We start from the raw sequence: 20,920 nt of genomic DNA, 5'->3' as shown, positions 1-20,920 counted from the left end.
CAGATGGTTGAACTTCAAACCTGCTTAAAATGAAGAAAGCTCTTAAAATGCACGACTAATTTCTTCTCTCAAATGTTTCTATAAACCAGCATGGACTCTGAATGTTGGTGTTAGCTGGTTCTTCAATATGTGGGGTTTAATTTTTATGAAATAAGGTTACATATTTAGATAAGACACCTCTTGTTGTATGCTTTTTGGAAGCAAAGTAAAAATACAGAAGTAGAGTCAGTGTCTCTGGCACGATTTACCTTCTTTAAAGAGGCACAGAAAAGAGGAAACTGTGTTAAATTGATTGCAACACTTGCCATTTTAAGAACTTTATTGTGAAACTGATGACTTGTGTTTTTTGTCTGTGCCAGAGATAACCACTGAGCCAGTTTCTCAATACAAGTGTTGCTGGTGTTTGGACCCTTAAAGGTGCAATGTTTAGGATTTAGTGGCATCTAGTGGTGAGGTTGCAACACTGCAGCCAACTACAACTTCTGTTTGCCAAGAGTGTGGGAGAAGCACAATGGCTGACACGACAACAAGAATGGCACTGTCTAGAGCTAGTGTTTTGTTTGTCTGTCCTGGGCTACTGTAGAAACATGGTGGTGCAACATGGTGGATTCTGTGAACAAGGACCCACTCTGTGTGTAGATAAAAACATCTCATTCAACTGTGTGATGTCATCATGTCAATATGGACCAAAATCTCTGAGGAATGTTTCCAGCACCATGTTGAATCTATGACACCATTAAGGATTAAGGCAGTTCTGAAGGCAAAAGGGGTCCAACCTGGTACTAGTAAGGTGTACCTGTACTTTGTCCCGTCAAGTGTCGTAAGAGTTTGTGATGATTAGGACGACTGTATATCATATTTTCATTCCGACTTTTTAAATGACACCTTTCCAAAATATGCACACTGAACCTTGCTAGACTGCAATAAAGCAACATTTGCGATAATGAGAGAAAAAGATAACAGCTTAAAAAACATCATCACTTTAACAGAAATGTAAGTTGCTGATCTATCTGAACGGGTGTGATCAGGTTTAAGTTTTGAGGTTTTAGTGGAGCAGCAGTCACAAACACACAGACTCAAGACACAAAATACAGACTGATAAAAAAAGTTATTTACTTTTTTGTACATGAAAAACATCAAGGCATCTTCACTGTGTAGTGTAACAATGGAGCAACAAATTATGAAGTAAACAACTATATATATTTTTTTGTTCATAAACTTATCCATTGCTCCAAATGAGCTCCAGCGCTCAGCTCCAAGTGCATGCATCCTGAGTGTCCCCTCTCGATCACAGTATAGATACAGTCAGAGGTTACACAATATTAAAATATATTAAAACTCGTTAATATATTTTAACATAAAACACTTCAATAGTAAGTTAGAAAAATAATGCAGCATCTTTTAGGGTGATATAGATCTTTGATCACAAAGCTTCTTTGATGAGAGAAGAGAGTCTTCTGAAAGCCTGCGGAAATAATGGTGTGAGATTAGAGTCATTATAGTGTGTGTGTGTGTGTGTGTGTGTGTGTGTGTGTGTGTGTGTGTGTGTGTACGTACCTCGTCAATCTGCTCTGGTGTGGAGAGAGAAAAGGCCGCTCTGACATAAGGACAGGGCTCACTACTGTTGATCATGAAGACGCCTCCGGGAACCAGCAGCACCTTTTAGCACACAGACACCCGTGACTCATGTTACTTAGTATTTTTAGTTTTTACACAGCTGATCTTTTAATTTCGAACTGAGGGGATGAACTAGTGATTAATCTTCTTCGTAAGAACAAAACCGTGCTTTGTTTTTACCAGCAGTTGTTTGTGTGCCAGAGCACCAGAGAGATCCATCAAATATAATTTTCAGGACAATGCAAAATGTTTAAAAGGGAGATATTCACACATCCAGCTATCTCAGATGCAGGTGCGTTGGAAAGAATCACTTGAGTCTTGAAACGAAGATCCCATACACTGGTTATACTCACGTTTCTGCCCCTGTAAACCTTCATCAAGAGTAATTCACACCATTCTTTCAACACTGATCTTAAAGAAGTCTGGTATTTTGCACTTTGAGCCCCATTTCTGGGTTGTTTATGATGAAATAGCGTGGTTAAGACCAAAATTGTGACGATTGCTCATTTTCGGAGAATTTGGCTCTCCCCTACCTGGCTTAATAATGCTGTGTATGGCCATGTGTGAACCTGTCCGAAAACTACCCTAAACGTTAGTTTTCAAAGCCATGAAACTCAGTGGTGTTCGTTGATGTTGTGACATAAAAATCGTAGCAAACTGTGGTTTCCGTGATAATTTATTTGACATTTTGTCTAATCCATTGGTTTTCTATAGGAAGCCTCATTGTCCGTTGGTAGTAATCGCCACCGGAAACGCAAAGGGGATTGTTTACGACAAGGTTGTAGTCATTGTAGTCTTTTAGCTCAGTGAAAGTGCCGGCTCGACAGTGCTGTGTGCGATCCTGGAGGAAGAACGAGAACGAACGAAGACGTTTTGTAATAAGTTTAAAAAACTGCACAACGGATTGCTCGCTTGTAACGCCAGCCTCCTTCTTCTGCTTCTTCTCTGTGTCCCATTACACTGCAATGGTTTCCTGCTGGTTGGCGACACCCACTTAAAGGAGCATTATCGCCATCAAGTGGGCTGGAATGTATAACGCTTCAGGCTCAAACAAACAATCAAGTGAAAGTTTACACACGGGTGTGAGGCAGCAGAAAAAATAGTTCCACAATCGAGATGAATAGCGAAAACACGGATGGAAACCACAGTTTGCTACGATTTTTATGTCAAAATATCAACGAACACCACTGACCACTTTGTGAGTTTCATGGCTTTGAAAACAAACGTTTAGGGTGGTTTTAGGACAGATATACACATGGCCATAGGCAGCAGTGTTAAGACAGGCTGGGAAAGCCAAATTCTCAGAAAAGGAGCAATCGTCACAGTTTTGGTCTTAGCCACTCTATTAGCCCCTTTTACACTGCCAGATTTTCAGTGAATGTTGGGCCATTTTGCCGGCAAGCTGCGAGCGTTTAGACACACAGAGCCGGATTGGCGAGTTGATCTGAGGTGCCCAATTTTCCGCCTCGTAGGGTAGTCATATTGGCGGAACCCTTTTAGTTTTAACAGACAGAGGCGCCCTCTGCAACGGGAGGAGCTGTTGATGACGCCTCACGTGCGACCCACTGGCGGTGGATAAACAGGAAACAGCTGATGGCAGGAATTAGCAAGCAGCTAGTAGCAAGAGGGAAATGTAAACCTGACAGACACTGTAAAGATGAGCAACTGGGGAGACAAAGAATAGCACGCCCTCCTTGTCCTTGCAAATGAAGAGGCCATTAACCGGTGAAGGACGGGCCGACTTACGAGAGAACTGCTGAAGGACTGACCAGCTGCAGCTTCCCTCCCACGTCACTGTTTACGTCACACGCTGAGCTACACGTTTTGTGACTTGCTCACACCCCCCATTGCCCCGAAAAAGGCACATTCTGTATAAACAAAATTAGGCAGGTGGCATTTTGCTGCACTCCCCGATTTTGTTTTTATACTGCCAATGCTGAAAAAAGACTGATTGGGCTTTCCCGCAGATTTGCACAACTCCTGTTTAAAAAGGGCTTTTCATGATAAACAACCCAGAAATGGGGCTCAAAGCGCAAAATACTGGACTTCTCCTTTATATCAATAGTGCTGCGCCCATTTCTGACTTCAAACATGACATCTCATCATCTAAAGAGAAAATATCGTCTAGGCAGTAAAACATCAAAGTTCCCCTTAAACTGACAAATATGAGAGTTGCATCAATCCTCTCGTCTAACTCTTGGTGATGTCAAACTACCCCTTTAACATCTTTTGGAAATATCACATCTTAATAATCTTTCCCATGACACAATCCACCCTATTAAACAGAGGCTTAAATCATGGTAAAGATAAGCACTGAAGGGGATTCTCTATAATCTAAAGTGTTGTTCTCTCTGTCAGCAGCGTAGTCAGACACTGGGGAGTCTTCACTATCTGCTGTGTGGATGTTTAAAATATCCTGGAAGCCTTGCGTGCAGACCTTGGAAAAGCCTGATTGTGCCCACTCTTGTTTATACACAGCTAATCGGCTATTCGCTAGCAGGGATTTACAAATGCTCCATGTGTGTGTGTGGGAGGGAAAACACTCAGTTGCTAAACCCACTCAGAGAGAACACAATGGCTGCTTTGCCTGCACCATCCTACGCTCTATTCAGACACAAACCCTGCTTGCCCCTGGTGCAAAATATCTGCTCACAAACAGACACAGAGGGGAAAAAAACCAACACTGAAATGCATTCTGGGTACCTGCTATGAGCATAATAGAGTACAGTAAGTTTGTGTTAACCTTCGTTGGATTGAGACTGGTGTGTGAGGGTTTAAAGTGAGATACAACAGGAACATGTTCTGACCTCTTTCTCCAAGGCTTTCTCCATAATGAGCTGCTGGGTGTCGGCTATGCCCTTCAGTTTGATCCATAGGAACATGCCTGCTGATGGGGCGTGCCAGTCTGCTACATCTACACACACACACACACACACACACACACACACACACACACGCATTAGAAAAGGAAGAAAGGAAAGGCCTGGGTGTGTGCTGACATGTTTTTTGAGTGTGTAAATCAACATATCAATGTGAAAGTGTCTCAATGTGTAGTTCCTCAAATGGTCACTAGGTGGTGGCTCCAAGAAAACTGTACTAATGTGACTCAGACATCTTAAACTTTTCACTTCAACTGTCTATTTGTTTCCAGCAGGGAATAATCTGGACAGCTAATTTCACGTCCTCTTGTTTGTGTCTCAGAGGCATTGCTTCTTTGTTCTAAAGCTTTACAACACAAACCCATGCCCCAACAGGTAAAACAAACACATACCAACAAATTGTTTTTTTCTTTCTCTGCCTTTAAAGCACTAAGAAGTCTGACCATACAGGATTATAATAATTCAGAGAGTCTGCATTTATGAAAATGACTTTAGTTTAACAAAAAAAAAATATGGTTAGTTGGTTTTCCAGAGCTTTCAGCTACATGACATGACATAAAAGTCTTGAATAAACAGCAAACTCCTCTTCACTGTATAACTTGCAAAAACAAACAAACAAAAAAAAAAACCCATTTATTTGGATGTTTGCGGACTACACCATCAAGCAAAAGGCTTTCTTGCCTGATGAAGGTCTAGAACTCGTCCCTCTCCTATGCACCTATTTAGTTAGAGTAGCCATCTTGAATGGTTGGAACTACACTATCTCGCCATAACAGTAAAGGGCAACAGTAAAGACTGAAGCTAGTCACTTTTTATATCGCTAACTGGACTTTTTGTATCGCTAACAGGACTTTTTGTATCGCTAACTGGACTTTTTGGTATCGCTAACTGGACTTTTTCTATTGTTAACTGGATTTTTTGTATCGCTAACTGGACTTTTTCTATTGTTAACTGGACTTTTTGTATCGCTAACTGGACTTTTTCTATTGTTAACTGGACTTTTTGTATTGCTAACTGGACAGTCTAGAGAGGAAACCTATAATGCACAAATGTCAGATCTAGCTTGATACAGATTTTATTTTTCATTTTTTAAATTTTTAGTAGAAATAATACTAAAAGGTACCAAGGTTATTACAGTTAACCAAAACTACTGTAAATTTTCAATTAAAAGCCTTGTCCCTATTAAACACCCAGTCCCTTTTACTAGGGACAAATAAAGGCCTGTCTCAATTAGAGGCCTGGTCTGGTTCCAAATTCCTTGGATGTATAACACAGGATTGTTGGCTACCCACTTGAGCTAACATTAGATAGCTGTTTAGATCGCACATACAAATGTAAATTTTGAAACAATGGTCAATATGGAGATGCTACACATTGTTAGCTCAGTTAGATTCTCCATAATTCAAGCGTTCAGTTCATTTTACTGGAACCATGAGCACCACAAGACTGTAATACATTCAGATTTACTGGCCTGGTGAAAAACAAATGGTGACTACTTTCCTCTAAAGCTGTCACTAAGTCAGAGTACTTGTCCATTTGTCGATTACCCGGTCAATTCTTTATGTTCCTTTAGTCCGTAAGGGTACACCAATCAAAAAGAATCAAAAGGGTTTTTTATAAAATTAATCCTAATTCTAAATACTGTTTTAACAGGATGAAGTGGTGTTGTGTTGGTATGCCAGGTGCCGTTTTCTTTACTGTGACTGTAAGTCAACTGGCTTTACAACGTGCTGTGTTTGTATCCTAAGATCTAATCTAAACTTCTTAAATGTAACCTCTGAGAAATACCCCCCATATTATAATAAAATAAACTAGACCTGATACTAAAACTATTTTTAAAAAAAACTAAAACAAACCTTTAAAACAATAAAAACTGAAACAAGCAAACCTACTTGAAACTACTACAAAATATTTTGGTTGTTTTTTACAGTAACAGTAAGGAAAACCTGAAGTTGAACTCGACAGTTTTCTGTGCTTTTCCCACAAACCTTTGAGCCACTTGTCCGCAGAGCTGATCATGGCATCGCGCTGTTTCCTGTAAAACTCAATCACCCTGTGAGAGATGAGAAAACTCACTGAAATGGCACTGTGGAGGGATATAAATGGATCTTATTGTGTTTCTAAACCAATCAAACCAGTGGTGCAGTGCAGGTGTGGCTGTGCAACAGCACTGTGGGAGGAAACGTACCCGTCTATGTGCTGGAGGAAACCCTCTTGGCCCCAGCTGTGCAACAACTGAGACACCATGAGCTGAAAGAAAGCAGGTTATATAAGGTGAGGACAGATTCACAGAGGCCTACACCTTCAGATCTGCATGTCTATGATTGCACACATGCCACACCTTCTGTCTTTCACAACAGAGCCTCTCAGTTATAACGTCCAGATTAAAAAAGCAGAGGCGTGGACTGAGTCAGAGGAGGATGGCGGCAGATCTTAATTAATCTCCCTCTTCTTCCTTATTAAACCCTTCTCTGCAGCTGCTGCTGATCCACACACACCACAACGCCTTGCTTGGCTCTGACTGTTGGCGTGACGACACACCCCTTTGCTGGTGATTTTGTGCAAAGATGGCGTGCCAGAGGGGTGGAGCGAGATGCTGGCAGTGAGCACAAGTATGTGGTGTGTGTAGAGAGCACACTGAACCACCCTGATGTGTGCTCACTGCTGCATGGTGACGTACTGTTACTGCCAGGATCAGGATTCAGTGTTTTACAGTTTTATATTGAGATGTCAGGTTGATGGAGGGTGCCACACAGAACTCATCAAACATTTCAGCCAACTAATGCAAAGTATTTTAAAGATAATTTCTGTGATAGACGACAGAGTTTTAAAGTAATACGTTTAAATGAGTACATGACCCCACATGACCTGAGAGCAGGAATCTGTCTGCAGCTAAACCAGTTAATGTGAGCTGTTGACTGAACAGGGTGTGGCGGAGTTCAATCAAGATGTCATTTACCTGTGTGAAGGTGCTAGTGTGCATCGTGGAGGCCTGGATGTGGAGCACCACTCTGTCTACCAACGGTTTGGGACCGGTTACAAAACCTATCCTCAGCCTGAAACAAACACACACACGTAGTCAGAGACATAAACCTGCTGTTGCACTCCTGCATAATGTAGCTCTGGATATACACTGCCTCATGCCTGGTCTCTAATATAAAAATATTAATTTCAAAATGAGATTAGAATATAGTATAGATTAAATGATCAAATGCAGAAGAAAATCTGTTATCAAAAAAAGCACACGCTGTCCTAATCTGTGAGGGTTTGAATCTCTCGCTAAGCCTCAAACTACACAAATCTGTTCTGATCATGTCAAACGTCTGATTTCTAAGACTCTGATCTGGGAAAATGTGAGCATGACCTCATAGTTTAAGATGCTTATTGATGTATATGTGCAAGAACGTGCCTCTAATATGGTAAAGAAATACACATACACAAAGTTTGAAACACAGTATTGTCTAAAAGTCGCCACATCACTACAGTTTTAGCTTTTTTAAATTGGCTCCCTGTGTGTTTTAGAATAGATTTTAATTTTTTTCTTTTTTTTTTTTTTTAAGATTTAAGACGTACTTTGAGGTCCTCGGGCAGATGATTCTTGTCTGTTCCAGAGGTCCGGCTGAAAACTAAAGCGGATAGAGTGTTTGCTGTCAGGGCCCCAAGGCTCTGGAACAGTCTGCCCGAGGAAATCAGGTCGGCCGAGTCAGAGATCTCTTTAAAGTCCCTTCTTAAAACATACTTTTATCTGAGAACCTTTCTTGATTTTACTTGAGTTTAAGTTCATTTAAACTGTCTTTTATTTCCTGTTTTTACACACTAAAGTGTTTTTATCAGTTGTGTTAAAAGCAGTAATTTTCATGTCTTGTCTGTTTTAATTTTTAACATGTAAAGCACTTTATAACTCTGTTTTGAAAAATCAGTGTATTACATACAGTAGATGGTGGTAAGCGCACCCACAGTTTGGAGAAGCAGGCAGGAGTACAGCCACAGAAGCAAAGCAATGTACTGCTGTGGACAGGGGCGGCAGCAAAATGTATTTTAGCTACCTAATAAAATCAGTGTCAGTTTAAGTGGATGATACTATGTTTAGAATATTTTCAACGCTTTCCCTGACTGACAGATGGCCCTTTCTGAAGTGGTTAGCTATGCACCCTAATGTCACCAGACTCCTTTGACAAAACCAGTGATTTTACCTCACAGAACACAGGAGCTGCTGGTCTACCACTGCCTCGATCGGTTAGTTTGTTTATCACCCTATTAAACACCAGTGTCCCACACTGATGTTTAATAGGGTTAGCTCAGATTCACCAAAGTCACACAATAACACAAACAAACTAAAGCCCAGTTCAGACCAAAGATTTGCGACAAGACGAACAGTTTTAGAACGTTGCAGAGAAAAGAATTAAAAGCACGTCACATGTATCTACTAAGTCAAAATGACAGCGGATGACGTGTTCGCTTGCTGCAGCAGGTGCTTCGTCCGAACCTTCTGTTTCCATCCTCACAGTGTGCCAGTGTCGGTCGGGGGGTCGCTACTGCTGCTCGCTGTATGTGCTTGTGCCCCGCCGACACACACACACACACACACACATTCTCATTCACTGATTAATTGATGCTGCTCACTGATATTATTGTGGTGTATTTGCCGTTTTTCACTGTTTCATCACTACTGCAAATGCAGCAGTAGCCAGTATCTCACTATCTCTATCTTCACTCATATTTTAAGAAGCTACAAATTATATTCAGCCACAAAATAAACCTGAAAAGCTGCAAATCAGAACAATGTACAGAGAGTTGTTGCATAGAGATGATACACCATCTCATCTGGTTGCACTGGTGTGAACTGGCAGGTTTTTAGAACGTTGCAGAGCTGCGCATTACAAGTAGCTGCCTGTTTCAACTTGTAATGTTGCGAATCTTTGGTCTGAACTGGGCAAAGGATGTTTTCAAACCATCAGATGTGACCAGTGAAGAATCACAGAGGCAAACTAAACACTGTAACAGACTGGAAAAGAAACACCCTGTTCTCCATAAGGACAAACCACAAAGACTGTGCTGCAGCAGAGGCAATAAAATCTTAAATGGTAACAGCAGAGCTTCACATGCAGTGGGGTTAAACAGGGTGAACACACACACACACACACACACACACACACACACACACACACACACACAAATTCATAAGCGCACCCTGAAGACAGGATCTTAGAGAATGAGTCGGTCCTGATGATCCTCCCGTCAACATCCATGGAGAGAAACGTGGGAGCCCACGGCTGCCGAATAAATGAGACATGTTTATGGTTATCCAGAGTCAGAGTGCTCAGATCAGACCACACAGTAACAACAGATGAGACTAAATGAACTGCTTCACCTTTTAAATGTCAGTAAAGTCACTGTCATTGACAAACAGATGAAGTGAGTGAACTCTTTTTGTACCTTGTCAAACTGCAGGAAGTAGTACGGGTCGTCCTCGATGATGAGCATGTCGTACTGCCTGGCCAGCTATTTAAACAGACCGCAGGACGTTAACTGAAAATGGCACAGTGAATCTGTGGGGAAATCAGCTTCACAACAAGTTCTAATAAGGTGAGTCAGCGCTTCACTGCCTGACAGAGGAGTGATTCAAATCATCTGCAGTGTGTGCGTGCAGTCGTATTTTGTGTGAGTTGCAGGAGACAAACCTCGTACACCTCCTGCTTCCTCTGAGCTGTCATGGAGGCACCTGTGGGGTTTCCTCCATTGGGGATGGTGTAGAGGACCTTGGGAGCGTTGCTGTTGGGCTTGTGCACCTCCGAGGGATCCCACCGAGACAAAACCTCCTTCAGGGCTGCGGGTATCATGCCGTGCTGATCGCTGGGAACATTGATTATGTTGCAGCCGAGTGGCTGAAGCTGCAGAGGCAAACAGAAGGTTAGAGGGTCGTAGAAGGTGAAGTCACTGTGTGTGTGTGTGTGTGTGTGTGTGTGTGTGTGTGTGTGTGTTATAAAGAAAGTGCTCTCACTGCTGCCAGTGTGCCTGAGTATGTGGGTGCATCCAGCAGGACGTTGTCTCCAGGGTTGACCAGCATCTCAAACACCTACAACCAAAAACATATCATCACTTTAAAACCATGTTTATAAGCGATTCTAAAGTTAGCAAAAGTTGTACAGTATTAAGCTGATAAAACATTGGTAAGTGTGTTTATTAACCTGTTAAAGGGACAGTTCACACCAAATCAAAAAGACATATTATTCCTCTTTCATGTAGTGCTATGTATCAGTCTAGATTGTTTTGGTGTGAGTTACAGAGTGTTGGAGATATGAGTCATAGAGATGTCTGCCTTCTCTCCAATATAATGGAACTAGATGGCACTCAGCTTGTGGTGCTCAAAGTGCCAAAAAATACATTTCAAAAACTCAACAGCAATGTCTCTTTCCATAAATCATGACCTGTTTACTCAAGATAATCCACAGACCTTGTTGTGAGCAGTTTCATGTAGGAACTATTTTCTTTCTGCTGAATTACACCAGCCAATTAGGAAGCGTGCATCTACTCTCTCAACAACAGGCTCAAGCTCGTGTCAGCCCGAGATGTAAACATTAATGGCGTCCTCCTCGACTGAGCTGTAACATCAGCTAGCTCAGTGGTGCTAGGTGAGCTAGCAGTAGATGCACACTTCTAGGGCTAACCCGATTATTTCAAATCTTCATCCAAGTTTCAATCATTGCCGTGGTAATTGACATCCAAATCAGTATTCAGATATTTCCATTTTTGTTTTGTTTTATCACCATTAACATGCTGGAGGAGATCGAAAGGAGGTGGTAACTGTCAGACACGAATGAGGCCAGTGTCCTCAGCAGTCATCGACCCCACTTTGAGCATTGAATTGGCAGTCCGATGAGGAAAAGGAACAGGTGAGACAAACTGCTGACGGTTATGCACAGCTGCCAACTGTAGAGACACACTTGCTTTACATGTACTAGTCTCTATATACAGACTCTGCATTCAGTGAATGTAGAGTCTGTAGGCAAACCCTGGAGATCTTGTCTCTGGAAGAAGAGCGGAAGAGCCCTGGTTTCCGGTTGTAGGCTGTTTGTAGTCTGCGCGATATTGACCAGTCACATTTGAGCCGGCTGCAGTTGTTGCCAGGTTAAACGGTCCATGCAACGAACTAACGAGGCGGAACATAATTGGCGTCACTGCAAACTCTGAATCCATCGCAATGGTTCAGCATATTTACTTATGTATAAACGGAAGTCGGAAATGGAAATTCGCCTCCTCCGCTCAAATCAAACCGGAATGCCAAAAAATCGGGGGTCTGCCCTCAGAGGCTGTATCGCTGTCTGCCGGAAGTCAGACACCGAATACAGCTGATGGGTTCCGAGAATGTACATGTACTGATGCAGCCCGACCCGCGGCGTTCCGAGTTATTAAAAACTTACGGAAACATTGCTTGCAATAGTCCACCTTCCACCTTCTCTTCCATTCCATTCCCTCTAACACACACATGCAGCGGTGCTAAGTCCTACTAAAGTTAGCGTATATGAATGTGATTAATTACTATTGGAAAGAAGGCAGACATCTCTACGGCTGATATCTCCAACAAAAACAATCTACACTGATAAACTACAGGAAAGAGGAACAATATATTTCTGAGTTGGGGGTGAACTGTCCCTTTAAAGAACACCAGGGTCCTCCTGATCCTACAACAGAGCATTATTGACACTAACGTCTTCATGTGACCCTCTAACAGCTGGCTACACACACACACATGAGTGACAGTAAATAGCAGCGCTGCAGCTGGTGGTGTCAGTACCTTACAGAGCCCCTCCTGGCTCCCCGTGGTCACACACATTTCCACCGCAGACGGTGGGTTGTGGAGGTTCTTCTGTAGGTTCTTCATCCATGTTAGCAGCTCCGGTATTCTGCACAAGAATTGAAATTAAACTTACTACACGTCACGCTCACACTTGTAATAGTCTGTGGTGTTTTTATATAAATAAATTACATTTCTGTTTTGATACTTACAGTGTTTGTCAGTCCAGACAACACTCGATTTATGAGTATCTGAGTTTCCAGTATTAACTCAATTATAGATGCTGTTGCTAGGTAGGTTTTTTGAGCAGAAAAAGACTATATAAGAACCCAGAAACAAGATATTACTGCCCAAAACGTCACACAAGAGAGCTATAAACTTGGGCATGCAGGTGTACAATACTCTTTGTGATTTGTCCTCAGTATATTAACTTTTTAATCATTATATTGTGGGCATTTTATCCATTTATTATATCACAGTACTTGAGAAAAATGACAGGAAATGAGGGGTAGAGATGGATAACAGCTGGATTTGAGTTGCCTTAATCCCGAGGCATCACATATAAACTATCTGTTATCACTGATTAATCAACAGAAACCACTGGAGTCTGCAGGTGGTGTGAGTCACGTGAGGTTTGAGTTTAAGGAGGTGGTGATTAAAGATAAAAGTCACAGCAGAGTGACAACCTCCACCCACTGCTGCTCTATTTTCTGATGTAATTGAAAGTAATGTCTCTGTTCGTGTTCTGGAAAGTCTCAAGGTGACGTGATTGATTTTAGAAACACAGGATTCCCGTGTTGATCTCTCACCCATTAGAGGCAGAGTACTGCAGAGCCCTCTTCATCGCCGTCTCATCGAAGGTGATGGTCTGTCCATTCCTCACTGTGATGGACGCTGACTGGAAGGGGAAGGTGTTGGGGTTGGGAGCTCCTCCGGCCAGAGAGATCAGGGTCGGAGGTGAACGCTGCTGCAGCTCGGCTTCATACAGGACGAGACACAGATGACTGTACTTCAACCACTTCAGCTTATCAGACAACAACCATCCATCCATTTTCATCTGCTTATGCTAAAACTTTTCAATCAAATGTGTCCCAGTTTTTACCTCAGCATCCAACTGTGTGTCAGTGTGTCACCTGTCATACAATATGCATCACTTACACTTATATCTGACATGGTTCATGACCTTCAGGTGCTTTGTCATCTGAGTTTAAGTCCCTGAGCTCCATTTTATATCTGGTAAAAAGAGACCGTAGCGTGGGTTTTCTCCAGGTGCTCCAGCTTCCTCCCACAGTCCAAAGACATGCAGGTTAATTGGTGACTCTAAATTGTCCGTAGGTGTGAATGTGAGTGTGAATGGTTGTCTGTCTCTATGTGTCAGCCCTGTGATAGTCTGGTGACCTGTCCAGGGTGAACCCTGCCTCTCACCCAGTGTTAGCTGGGATAGGCTCCAGCCCATTGGTGGCTTTCTGGACAGGCTACTCGGAGGGAATACTACTACAGCAGTATTTTTTCTGCAGTGTAAAGGGCGCATTATTCTCATGGGAAGATGCGCCTACACAGGCGGGTGCTCAATGCGCGTGCACATGCTGGATTGATGGTGACTGAAATAAAACGTCACTGTGAGAAAAATATTAATTACATTCTTTAACATGTGACCATAGCTGAGAGCAGAGCTGCAGAGCTGCTGCCACTGTAAGAGAGACGCTGTGCGCATTTACGCACGAGGATCAGTGTGTGTTCTTCTTTAATCAGCTGACATTTCAACGGCCTTTGGGTGCTTAATTATCTTAAAATCTGGTTTTAAGACTTTAATTTTATTATAGTTATTTTTTTAGAATGAATTCATTGATTGTTTGGTCTATAAAATGTGAGACACTCGTTATAAATGTCCATCACTGTTTCCTTCAAATTGCACATTTTCTCCCATCAACAGCCCCAAACTCACAGACAGACTCAAGACACAAAAATGCAGTAAATTCTTTCACCTGAGAGGCTGAAACTAGGGAATGTTTGGTATTCTCAAATGATGGTTAAAGCATACAGAGCCGGCACGCTCTGCAGCAGGACAGGGAGGAATGGTGCTCAGCTGTTACATGTCGCCTGGGGGTCCCTGCAGCAGGTTGATCTGGCCATGCTGCACAGAGGGAAATACTCACTGAGGATCCTGATGGGTGAAGGCTTCCTGGCTGCACTGACAGCTGTCAGAAACCGAGCGTAGTTCATGGTTCCTGTCAAAATACACAATCAGCAAAATCAGTTACGTCCTCACATCTATTCATTTAGCTTCCGCCTGTTGCTGCATGCCTAAAAAAAAATTAGCGATGCATCTATACTGTTATAATCTTATTTTCTGATTAATATAAAACGCAGTTAATGAAGTCTATGCAACCAAAAACAGCTCGACATAAAACAATTCCCACGTTCAACATGCTTCCAGGCAGAATAAAAGACAAGTTTGGCGACACACGACTGAATCACTTCTATATATTTACGTTACATTAATTAAATCAACTCTAGACTGTGTTAAAGTGACCTGACATACACGAGCGGGGACACGCACTCCTTGGCACACTGTACTGAGCAGGCAGTCACAAATAAAACCGATTAGAAGACATAAATTTAATGGCATTTACGTTTTAAACTCTACCACATCGGCTGTGTAACTGACCTTGTGTATCTCGGCTCGGCCGCCCCGGTGACTTCTGGTCAATGTATTTCTTGAGCCACTCAGATCACAGTCTTAATAGGCGGTGTTCACAGCGAGAACTACATTACCCAAGGTGTAAAACAAAAACACAAATAAAGCTAACGATGCGAGAGATTTTGGTAATTTCTTCAATAAGTCGGTCCTGTTTAACTAATTAAATTTATTCACAATAAACATAACGGCTGTAAATGTTTACAGGTGTGAAGTCTTGTGCGTCAGTCGCCGGTTAAGTTTGTTTTTTCTCCACAAGATGGCAGTCAACCGTATCCGAGGGCTCAAAATAACCGGAAGTGACGACGCGGTGAACTTCCGCGTTGTTCACTTAGCTTAGTCGTGCTAGCTGGAAACATCTGTGCTCGATTCGTACGACAAACACAGCAATTTTAGCTTAATTTTAAATCTGTTACAGACACATTTATCTCAGGGTTACAGTTTATGCTACCTCATTTTCATTCCAAAGTGGTATCTTGAATACATTTTGCGATGGGAGTGTTTTTAGCCGTTGAATGCATGCTAGCAAAAGTTAGCGACCCTCTGGCTAAGTAAGGTAAGTTACAGTTGGTGTCTATGCTAACAGGCTCAATCAAATTAACTTTTTATTATTTTCTAAATAAATGAAAAGGAAACGGATAAGGTAACACATCAAAGGGGGAATATTAACATTCACTTAAATCAACGTAGCAGTTGAGTCGGTTGTTAGCTTAGTTGTGCTAAATGGCTACGCAAGACAAACATAGTAAGGTTAGCTTAAACTTTAAATCTGTTTCTAAGTTGTTTCAGGGTTACAGTTGTTGGCATGACTGTTTCTTTCAAAACTCAGTGATAACTCGAGTTTATTTTTGCGACGGGGTGCTTTTAGGCGTTTAATGCATGCTAGCAAACGTTAGCAACCTCATACAGTCAAAGTCATAGCTAACGGTCTCGCTCAAATTAACCTTTAGTTAGTTTCTAAATGAATAAAAAGATAAAGTGTTGCCGTGGCCTCTGCAACACATCAAATTGGGAAACCTAACATGCACCTGAAGCTACGTAGCTGTTGCCTTGGCTATTTATCAGGTACAATGACTCCTTGCAACACTGCTAGAGGTACAGTCAAAGTCAAAGCTTTTCTAAATAAATGAGAAGTAAATAATTTGCTGCTGCGGTTGAGCTAACACAGAAAAGAAGACAGGTTGCACACACTCAAATCAACATAACTGTTGCCTTTCTATTATTGTTGCATTCAGTGTTCAGTGTAAGGTAACAGGTGTGTTTCTCTCTTTTGCAGAAGCGGCTCACTTTTCCAGATAACTTCCCAGCTGCTATGTAGAGCTGCAGACGGCTGTCCTGTTCTTCGTGTTTACATCCCTTTCATCGTTTCAATGGGGAAAAGGAAAGACATGATTCACCCCAGGTTTCTTGGTGAGTGTTTGAGATTATTGGCTTTTAATGAATCATTTTGAAAGGCATAGTTGTGGTTGCTTATACTGAACTGTACACTCAGTGATGAGGCAGACATCTTAAAAGTTAAATCAGCTTCTTTTAAGTGACTCGCATTACATTATGGGACACAATGTGCAGTAGCATGAAAACAATACTTACACTACAGATGTAATGCTGTACATCCATGTCTATAGGCAATCAATTTTTGCATTGCTGTAGCACATTTGCACCTCAGTGGGGTTATATTAACATGAATAACCTGTTGACGAGGCTCATCCTGGTTGTGATATTCACATAGGGGATATGGTGTTTACATGAGCGCAGAGAAATCAGTTATTCATATTCCCAGTATACATCCTGATTTCTTTCAGAGTGCTCCAGCTGGCATATTTTGGTTTCTCATTAACGGAATATGGTACAATACAGTATATACCTTGTGTCAGGATTAACTGCAGAACTCTCACCTCAAGATATTCTGAATGAAAATGGGTTGTATAGGTACCCACCACTCCTCCCTTTACAGACATGCTCATTTTATGCTAGTCCCATAAAGTTTTGGGTAAAATTAAATATTTCTGTGTACTGGGGTCTCTGAACAGTCTTGGCATAAATTGGGTATAACTGGAAAGCTGACACTCTTGGTAATTCAATGAGCCAAATTTTGTCAACATGTTATGATGTCAGTCTCTACAGTAGCCATTTCAGTGTAGTGAGACCTCTTCTTTAACAGACTTTACTGAATAAAATGTCCTATAGTGACCTCTAGGATGATCACAGCCTCATGAAACTTAACAACCACAAACTAGAGACCTCGGGCATTCAGAGGATGTTTGCCTTAAATAGGTTTATTGACAATAAGCTTCTCAGCGGTTTCCAATTGCCGGTAAATGCAAGTCTAACAAAAATCTCCAAATGTCAATAGTTTTTTTTAATCCAAACCATAGCATTTTATTTTCCACGGACTTCCTCAGGGTTTTGGTGGCTTAATGTAGTGTTTTAGAGGGATTTCTGACCATGTTTATCAACTGTTGAGTGGTAAAAAGTGCATAAATGTAGCACCAAATCTGTGTAACAAATGGTATCCACTCAAATAATTGCCCAACAATTGGCCAACATGTCCTTCCATCATCATGTCCTAAGCCCCTATAGATTCTTAATGTTTGGTACATTTCTGACTAGAAAAACGTGACACACAGAGCTGAGGTGCACCTCAAATTAATCTTCAGGTTCCCAGATTTCAAGTAATATGGAGCACTTTTACTTAACATATACACTTGACCTGCTATCTGCCCCTTATGATCCCCTGCCTCTTCTAAAAAAAAAAAAGACAGAAATGAGTGCGTCTCTAAGAGTTAATGTATTTCATGCGGGTTAAGGAAAAACGCAGGTCTTGTTTATTGTTTATTTTGCTGCAACTTGTACATTTGTTGTGAGCACTCTACCAAACATTAGCAGTACAAGTGTTACTGGACTTATTTTGCTTCATATGAATCATGATTTAATAGTTCACGCATGTTTATCTATGTGTTGCTTCCCTGTCGTCCTCTGCAGGTGAAGGCAGCTCCAGCCTGCACAGCGTCCACAAGCGGAAACATAAAAAACACAAGAAGCACAAGAGGAAGCACCACAGCTTCGCCGAGGCCCCGGAGCCGGAGCCCATCGTGGTTCCTCGGCCTCCTCCGCAGCTCCGGCTCAAGATCAAATTGGGAGGACAGACGCTGGGGACCAAGAGGTGAGTGAGGTGATGGTTGTTTGTGAAACATAGCGTCAGTGCTCAGTTTCGTCTGAACCCAGTCACTCAGTGAGTTTTTGTCCTCCTGTTCAGTGTTCCCACTTTCACTGTGCATCCTGGTGTGGCCTGTCCTCCCTCTCCCTTGATGATTATTAATAATGTTGATGATGATGACGATGATGATGAGGACGACGACGATGATGACGATGAGCCCTCTGTGCCTTTGGAACAGTATCGGGCCTGGCTGGGTAAGTTACAAGTACTCCGTGTTAAGATACTATAAACCTGGGGTGTGTTCCAGAGAGCTGGTTTAATGATAACTGAGTTATTTGATTAGAGTTAGCTGAGCTAGTTAATCCTGAGATGAGGAAGACTGTCCAGTTTTATTTAACCAGCCCTTCTTTCTGTCTCCTCCTCCTGACAGAGGCAGACATGTTGTTTCATTTCCTTATTGATTCAGTCCACATCAAAGCACATTAGTGGAGGTTTACCTTAAGTTAGAATCTAAATCCTGATTATTAGTTTGTTCAGGACTGTCTGAAGTCACCACTTTTACGCTGTCAGCCATCTTTACACAGCGATTTTTGCACTCACATTCAAAATCACACAGCATCAAGTCCCCCTCAGCTCAGAATCAAACCTCTACATGTCCTTTTTCAAACACAGAAAACAGCCGTCAGTTTGTATGTGTGATTTCATTTCATTTATTTTATTTATAAGCAGCACACTTTAATCAACACAGCCAAGACAGTTTTCTGATGTTGATTGGACAATAAATTCATCTTGTGTGTTGTGTATCAGATGAAGACAGCAACCTGGCCACGTCCCCTATGCCAGACATGGACTCCGACTCCATGCTGGGCGGGCCTGTGGACGAGGAGGAGAGGTGGCTGGACGCTCTGGAGAAGGGAGAGCTGGACGACAACGGTGAGCTGAAGAAGGAGGTCGACGAGTCTCTGCTCACAGCCAGACAGGTGAGGGAGAGCGGAGGCAGCACATACATGTACTTCAGTCCCCTGTTGATCATAAATGTTTTCCAATCTGGTCCCTGTTTCCCATGTTTTTGTGTATTGGTGATGAATGGGTACAATAGTGTGAGTGATTACGTTGCTGCCTGACTAATTTCACACAAAAACATGGGAGGATAACGTCAACTTACCCTTTGATGTGACTAAAAACATGCATCCCTGAATGTATTTGTTTTGTTCACCTATAGAAAGCCCTGCTCCACAAGCAGCAGAGCCAGCCCCTCCTGGAGCTCCCCATGGGTTACAAGGAGAAAGAGATGACTGCAGAGATGATGCAGAAACGGGAGGAGCGCGCCCGAAAGCGACGCCTGCAGGCGGCCAAGAAGGCCGAGGAGAACAAGAACCAGACGATAGAGAGACTGACGAAAACCAGCAAGGCCAAGATCAAGAGCATGAGGGAGAGGAAGTCCAAGCAGAGTCAGTGTCCCATGGTCCGCTACAGCGACTCCGCCCAGGGCATGGCCATCTCCTTCCCCACAGGGGTCCCCGCTCCGACCCCAGCACCTCCCTGTCTTCCGCCGGCAGCGCAGGTGAGCTGCGGGGTCAGTGGGTGCACCAACCTCAAGAAGTACTCCTGCTCTAAGACCAGGGTTCCTCTGTGCAGCCTCGAGTGTTATAAGAGGAACCTGCTGCTTGTTCAGAGCACAGCGTGAACTTTAAAGGACCAGATACATTACACATGGACACAAATGAAGGTGTGTACAGTTCACGTGGTTATATCGGTGAAATCTGATGGCCACACAGACGTCAGTGTCGTTTGAGCTTCACACTTTGAACTGAACTGTTACAGGACTAAGAATGTGGATTTATTTTTTATTATCATCCCTTTTTTTTGTAGCCGTGTCATATTAATAATGATGGTTTTCCCTGCTGTGACGCTGGTGACACAATTTAATTATGTACGTTATAAAGATCTGTGTACCATATGTACAATATTTATGATTTACATTTGTGAAGGCTACTTAAGAGTAGAATTATTTCCACTCTGACTATTATTAATGTTCTCAATAATGGAAAATTATGATTAAAGACTGACAAAGGTTAATATTAAGCAAATTAGTTATGAAAGAATTAAAGACAAACTGTGTTGCTTCTTTAATTTCTTTTTTAAACAAATGACTCAATGTCCATACAAAACTGTACATATTAAATTAACAAATGCCTTTCCAACACTGCATACAAACTGTGTTTTTATTGGTCCAGTTAAGTAAACTTTACTTTAGCAAACTGTCCTGATGACTGCTCTCACTGGAAGGTCTTATCAGAGGTTTACACTTAAGTGTCTGAGGTATTCACTGAGAGGCTTTTCATCCACACAAACACACACATGAAGACAACAAGGCACAGAAATGATATGGTCTGAACTCACTGCTCTTAGTTTGTCACTGCTGTGAGGCCACAGTCACACTCTGCTGTTATCTGCAGGAAAATCAGATGTGAAATGGAGGCATGTTGTTAGATTAAGACTCCACGCAGCCCCTGTTCAGTACCACGTTTGCTCTCAGGTGCTTTTAACCTGCACCACAGTTTTTCCTGAGAATGACACAGATGCTCCGATAGTTCAAATATTGCGTCACTGATCTAATACAAGAAAATGACGCATTACAGGGCCAGGCCAAAGGAGAGTCTGAAGGCCATCTCCACAGGAACCTCTGCCACAGAGTCATGGAAACACACGTAGAACTCCTGAGGAACAGGCTCCAGCAACATCCGCCTGGAAGACAAAACAAATGAGACTGA

At 42.2% G+C, this 20,920-nt stretch overlaps 3 protein-coding genes across 7 annotated transcripts in view; 1 reads left to right on the top strand and 2 right to left on the bottom strand.

The window, feature by feature from the left end:
- Positions 1-1,089: 1,089 nt before the first annotated feature.
- Positions 1,090-15,110, bottom strand: aadat (aminoadipate aminotransferase). Of its 3 annotated transcripts, none has more exons than XM_049569508.1 (14): positions 14,960-15,110; positions 14,448-14,519; positions 13,101-13,269; positions 12,292-12,400; positions 10,498-10,572; positions 10,178-10,387; positions 9,933-9,998; positions 9,687-9,769; positions 7,456-7,552; positions 6,685-6,746; positions 6,485-6,549; positions 4,425-4,531; positions 1,558-1,659; positions 1,090-1,465 (listed from the first exon to the last, which is right to left on the bottom strand). In XM_049569508.1, the coding sequence occupies exons 2-14, from the start codon at positions 14,512-14,514 to the stop codon at positions 1,424-1,426; spliced, it is 1,254 nt and encodes a 417-aa protein (XP_049425465.1). In that variant the 5' UTR covers positions 14,515-14,519; positions 14,960-15,110; the 3' UTR covers positions 1,090-1,423. The 3 variants fall into 3 exon arrangements, with proteins under 3 accessions (XP_049425465.1, XP_049425466.1, XP_049425467.1); XM_049569509.1 differs by lacking the exon at positions 14,960-15,110 and adding an exon at positions 14,925-14,957; XM_049569510.1 differs by lacking the exon at positions 14,960-15,110 and adding an exon at positions 14,834-14,955.
- Positions 15,111-15,294: 184 nt separating this feature from the next.
- Positions 15,295-20,363, top strand: ino80b (INO80 complex subunit B). The gene is made up of 6 exons (XM_049569514.1): positions 15,295-15,545; positions 16,266-16,399; positions 17,972-18,152; positions 18,246-18,400; positions 18,954-19,126; positions 19,369-20,363. The coding sequence occupies exons 2-6, from the start codon at positions 16,360-16,362 to the stop codon at positions 19,831-19,833; spliced, it is 1,014 nt and encodes a 337-aa protein (XP_049425471.1). The 5' UTR covers positions 15,295-15,545; positions 16,266-16,359; the 3' UTR covers positions 19,834-20,363.
- Positions 20,069-20,920, bottom strand: part of intu (inturned planar cell polarity protein) — a 98,940-nt gene continuing 98,088 nt past the window's right edge. For all 3 annotated transcript variants that reach the window (XM_049569507.1, XM_049569506.1, XM_049569505.1), the window contains exon 17: positions 20,069-20,894. In XM_049569507.1, coding sequence (XP_049425464.1) covers positions 20,783-20,894 — 112 coding nt within the window. In that variant the 3' untranslated portion in view covers positions 20,069-20,782. The remainder of the gene's footprint in view (positions 20,895-20,920) is intronic.

Source organism: Epinephelus fuscoguttatus, linkage group LG23 (assembly GCF_011397635.1).
Source record: "Epinephelus fuscoguttatus linkage group LG23, E.fuscoguttatus.final_Chr_v1".
NCBI lineage: Eukaryota > Metazoa > Chordata > Actinopteri > Perciformes > Serranidae > Epinephelus > Epinephelus fuscoguttatus.
This window is presented reverse-complemented; position numbering and strand designations above follow the sequence as displayed.

Excerpts from the sequence above, each read along its gene's own strand:
- ino80b (XM_049569514.1), top strand. The coding sequence starts at position 16,360 with ATGGGGAAAAGGAAAGACATGATTCACCCCAGGTTTCTTG. Across the intron at positions 16,400-17,971 it reads GATTCACCCCAGGTTTCTTG|GTGAAGGCAGCTCCAGCCTG; the intron begins GTGAGTGTTTGA and ends CGTCCTCTGCAG. Across the intron at positions 18,401-18,953 it reads ACAGTATCGGGCCTGGCTGG|ATGAAGACAGCAACCTGGCC; the intron begins GTAAGTTACAAG and ends GTTGTGTATCAG.
- aadat (XM_049569508.1), bottom strand. The coding sequence starts at position 14,514 with ATGAACTACGCTCGGTTTCTGACAGCTGTCAGTGCAGCCAGGAAGCCT. Across the intron at positions 6,550-6,684 it reads TTCCTCCAGCACATAGACGG|GGTGATTGAGTTTTACAGGA; the intron begins GTACGTTTCCTC and ends CATCTCTCACAG. Across the intron at positions 1,660-4,424 it reads AGAAAGCCTTGGAGAAAGAG|GTGCTGCTGGTTCCCGGAGG; the intron begins GTCAGAACATGT and ends GTGTGCTAAAAG.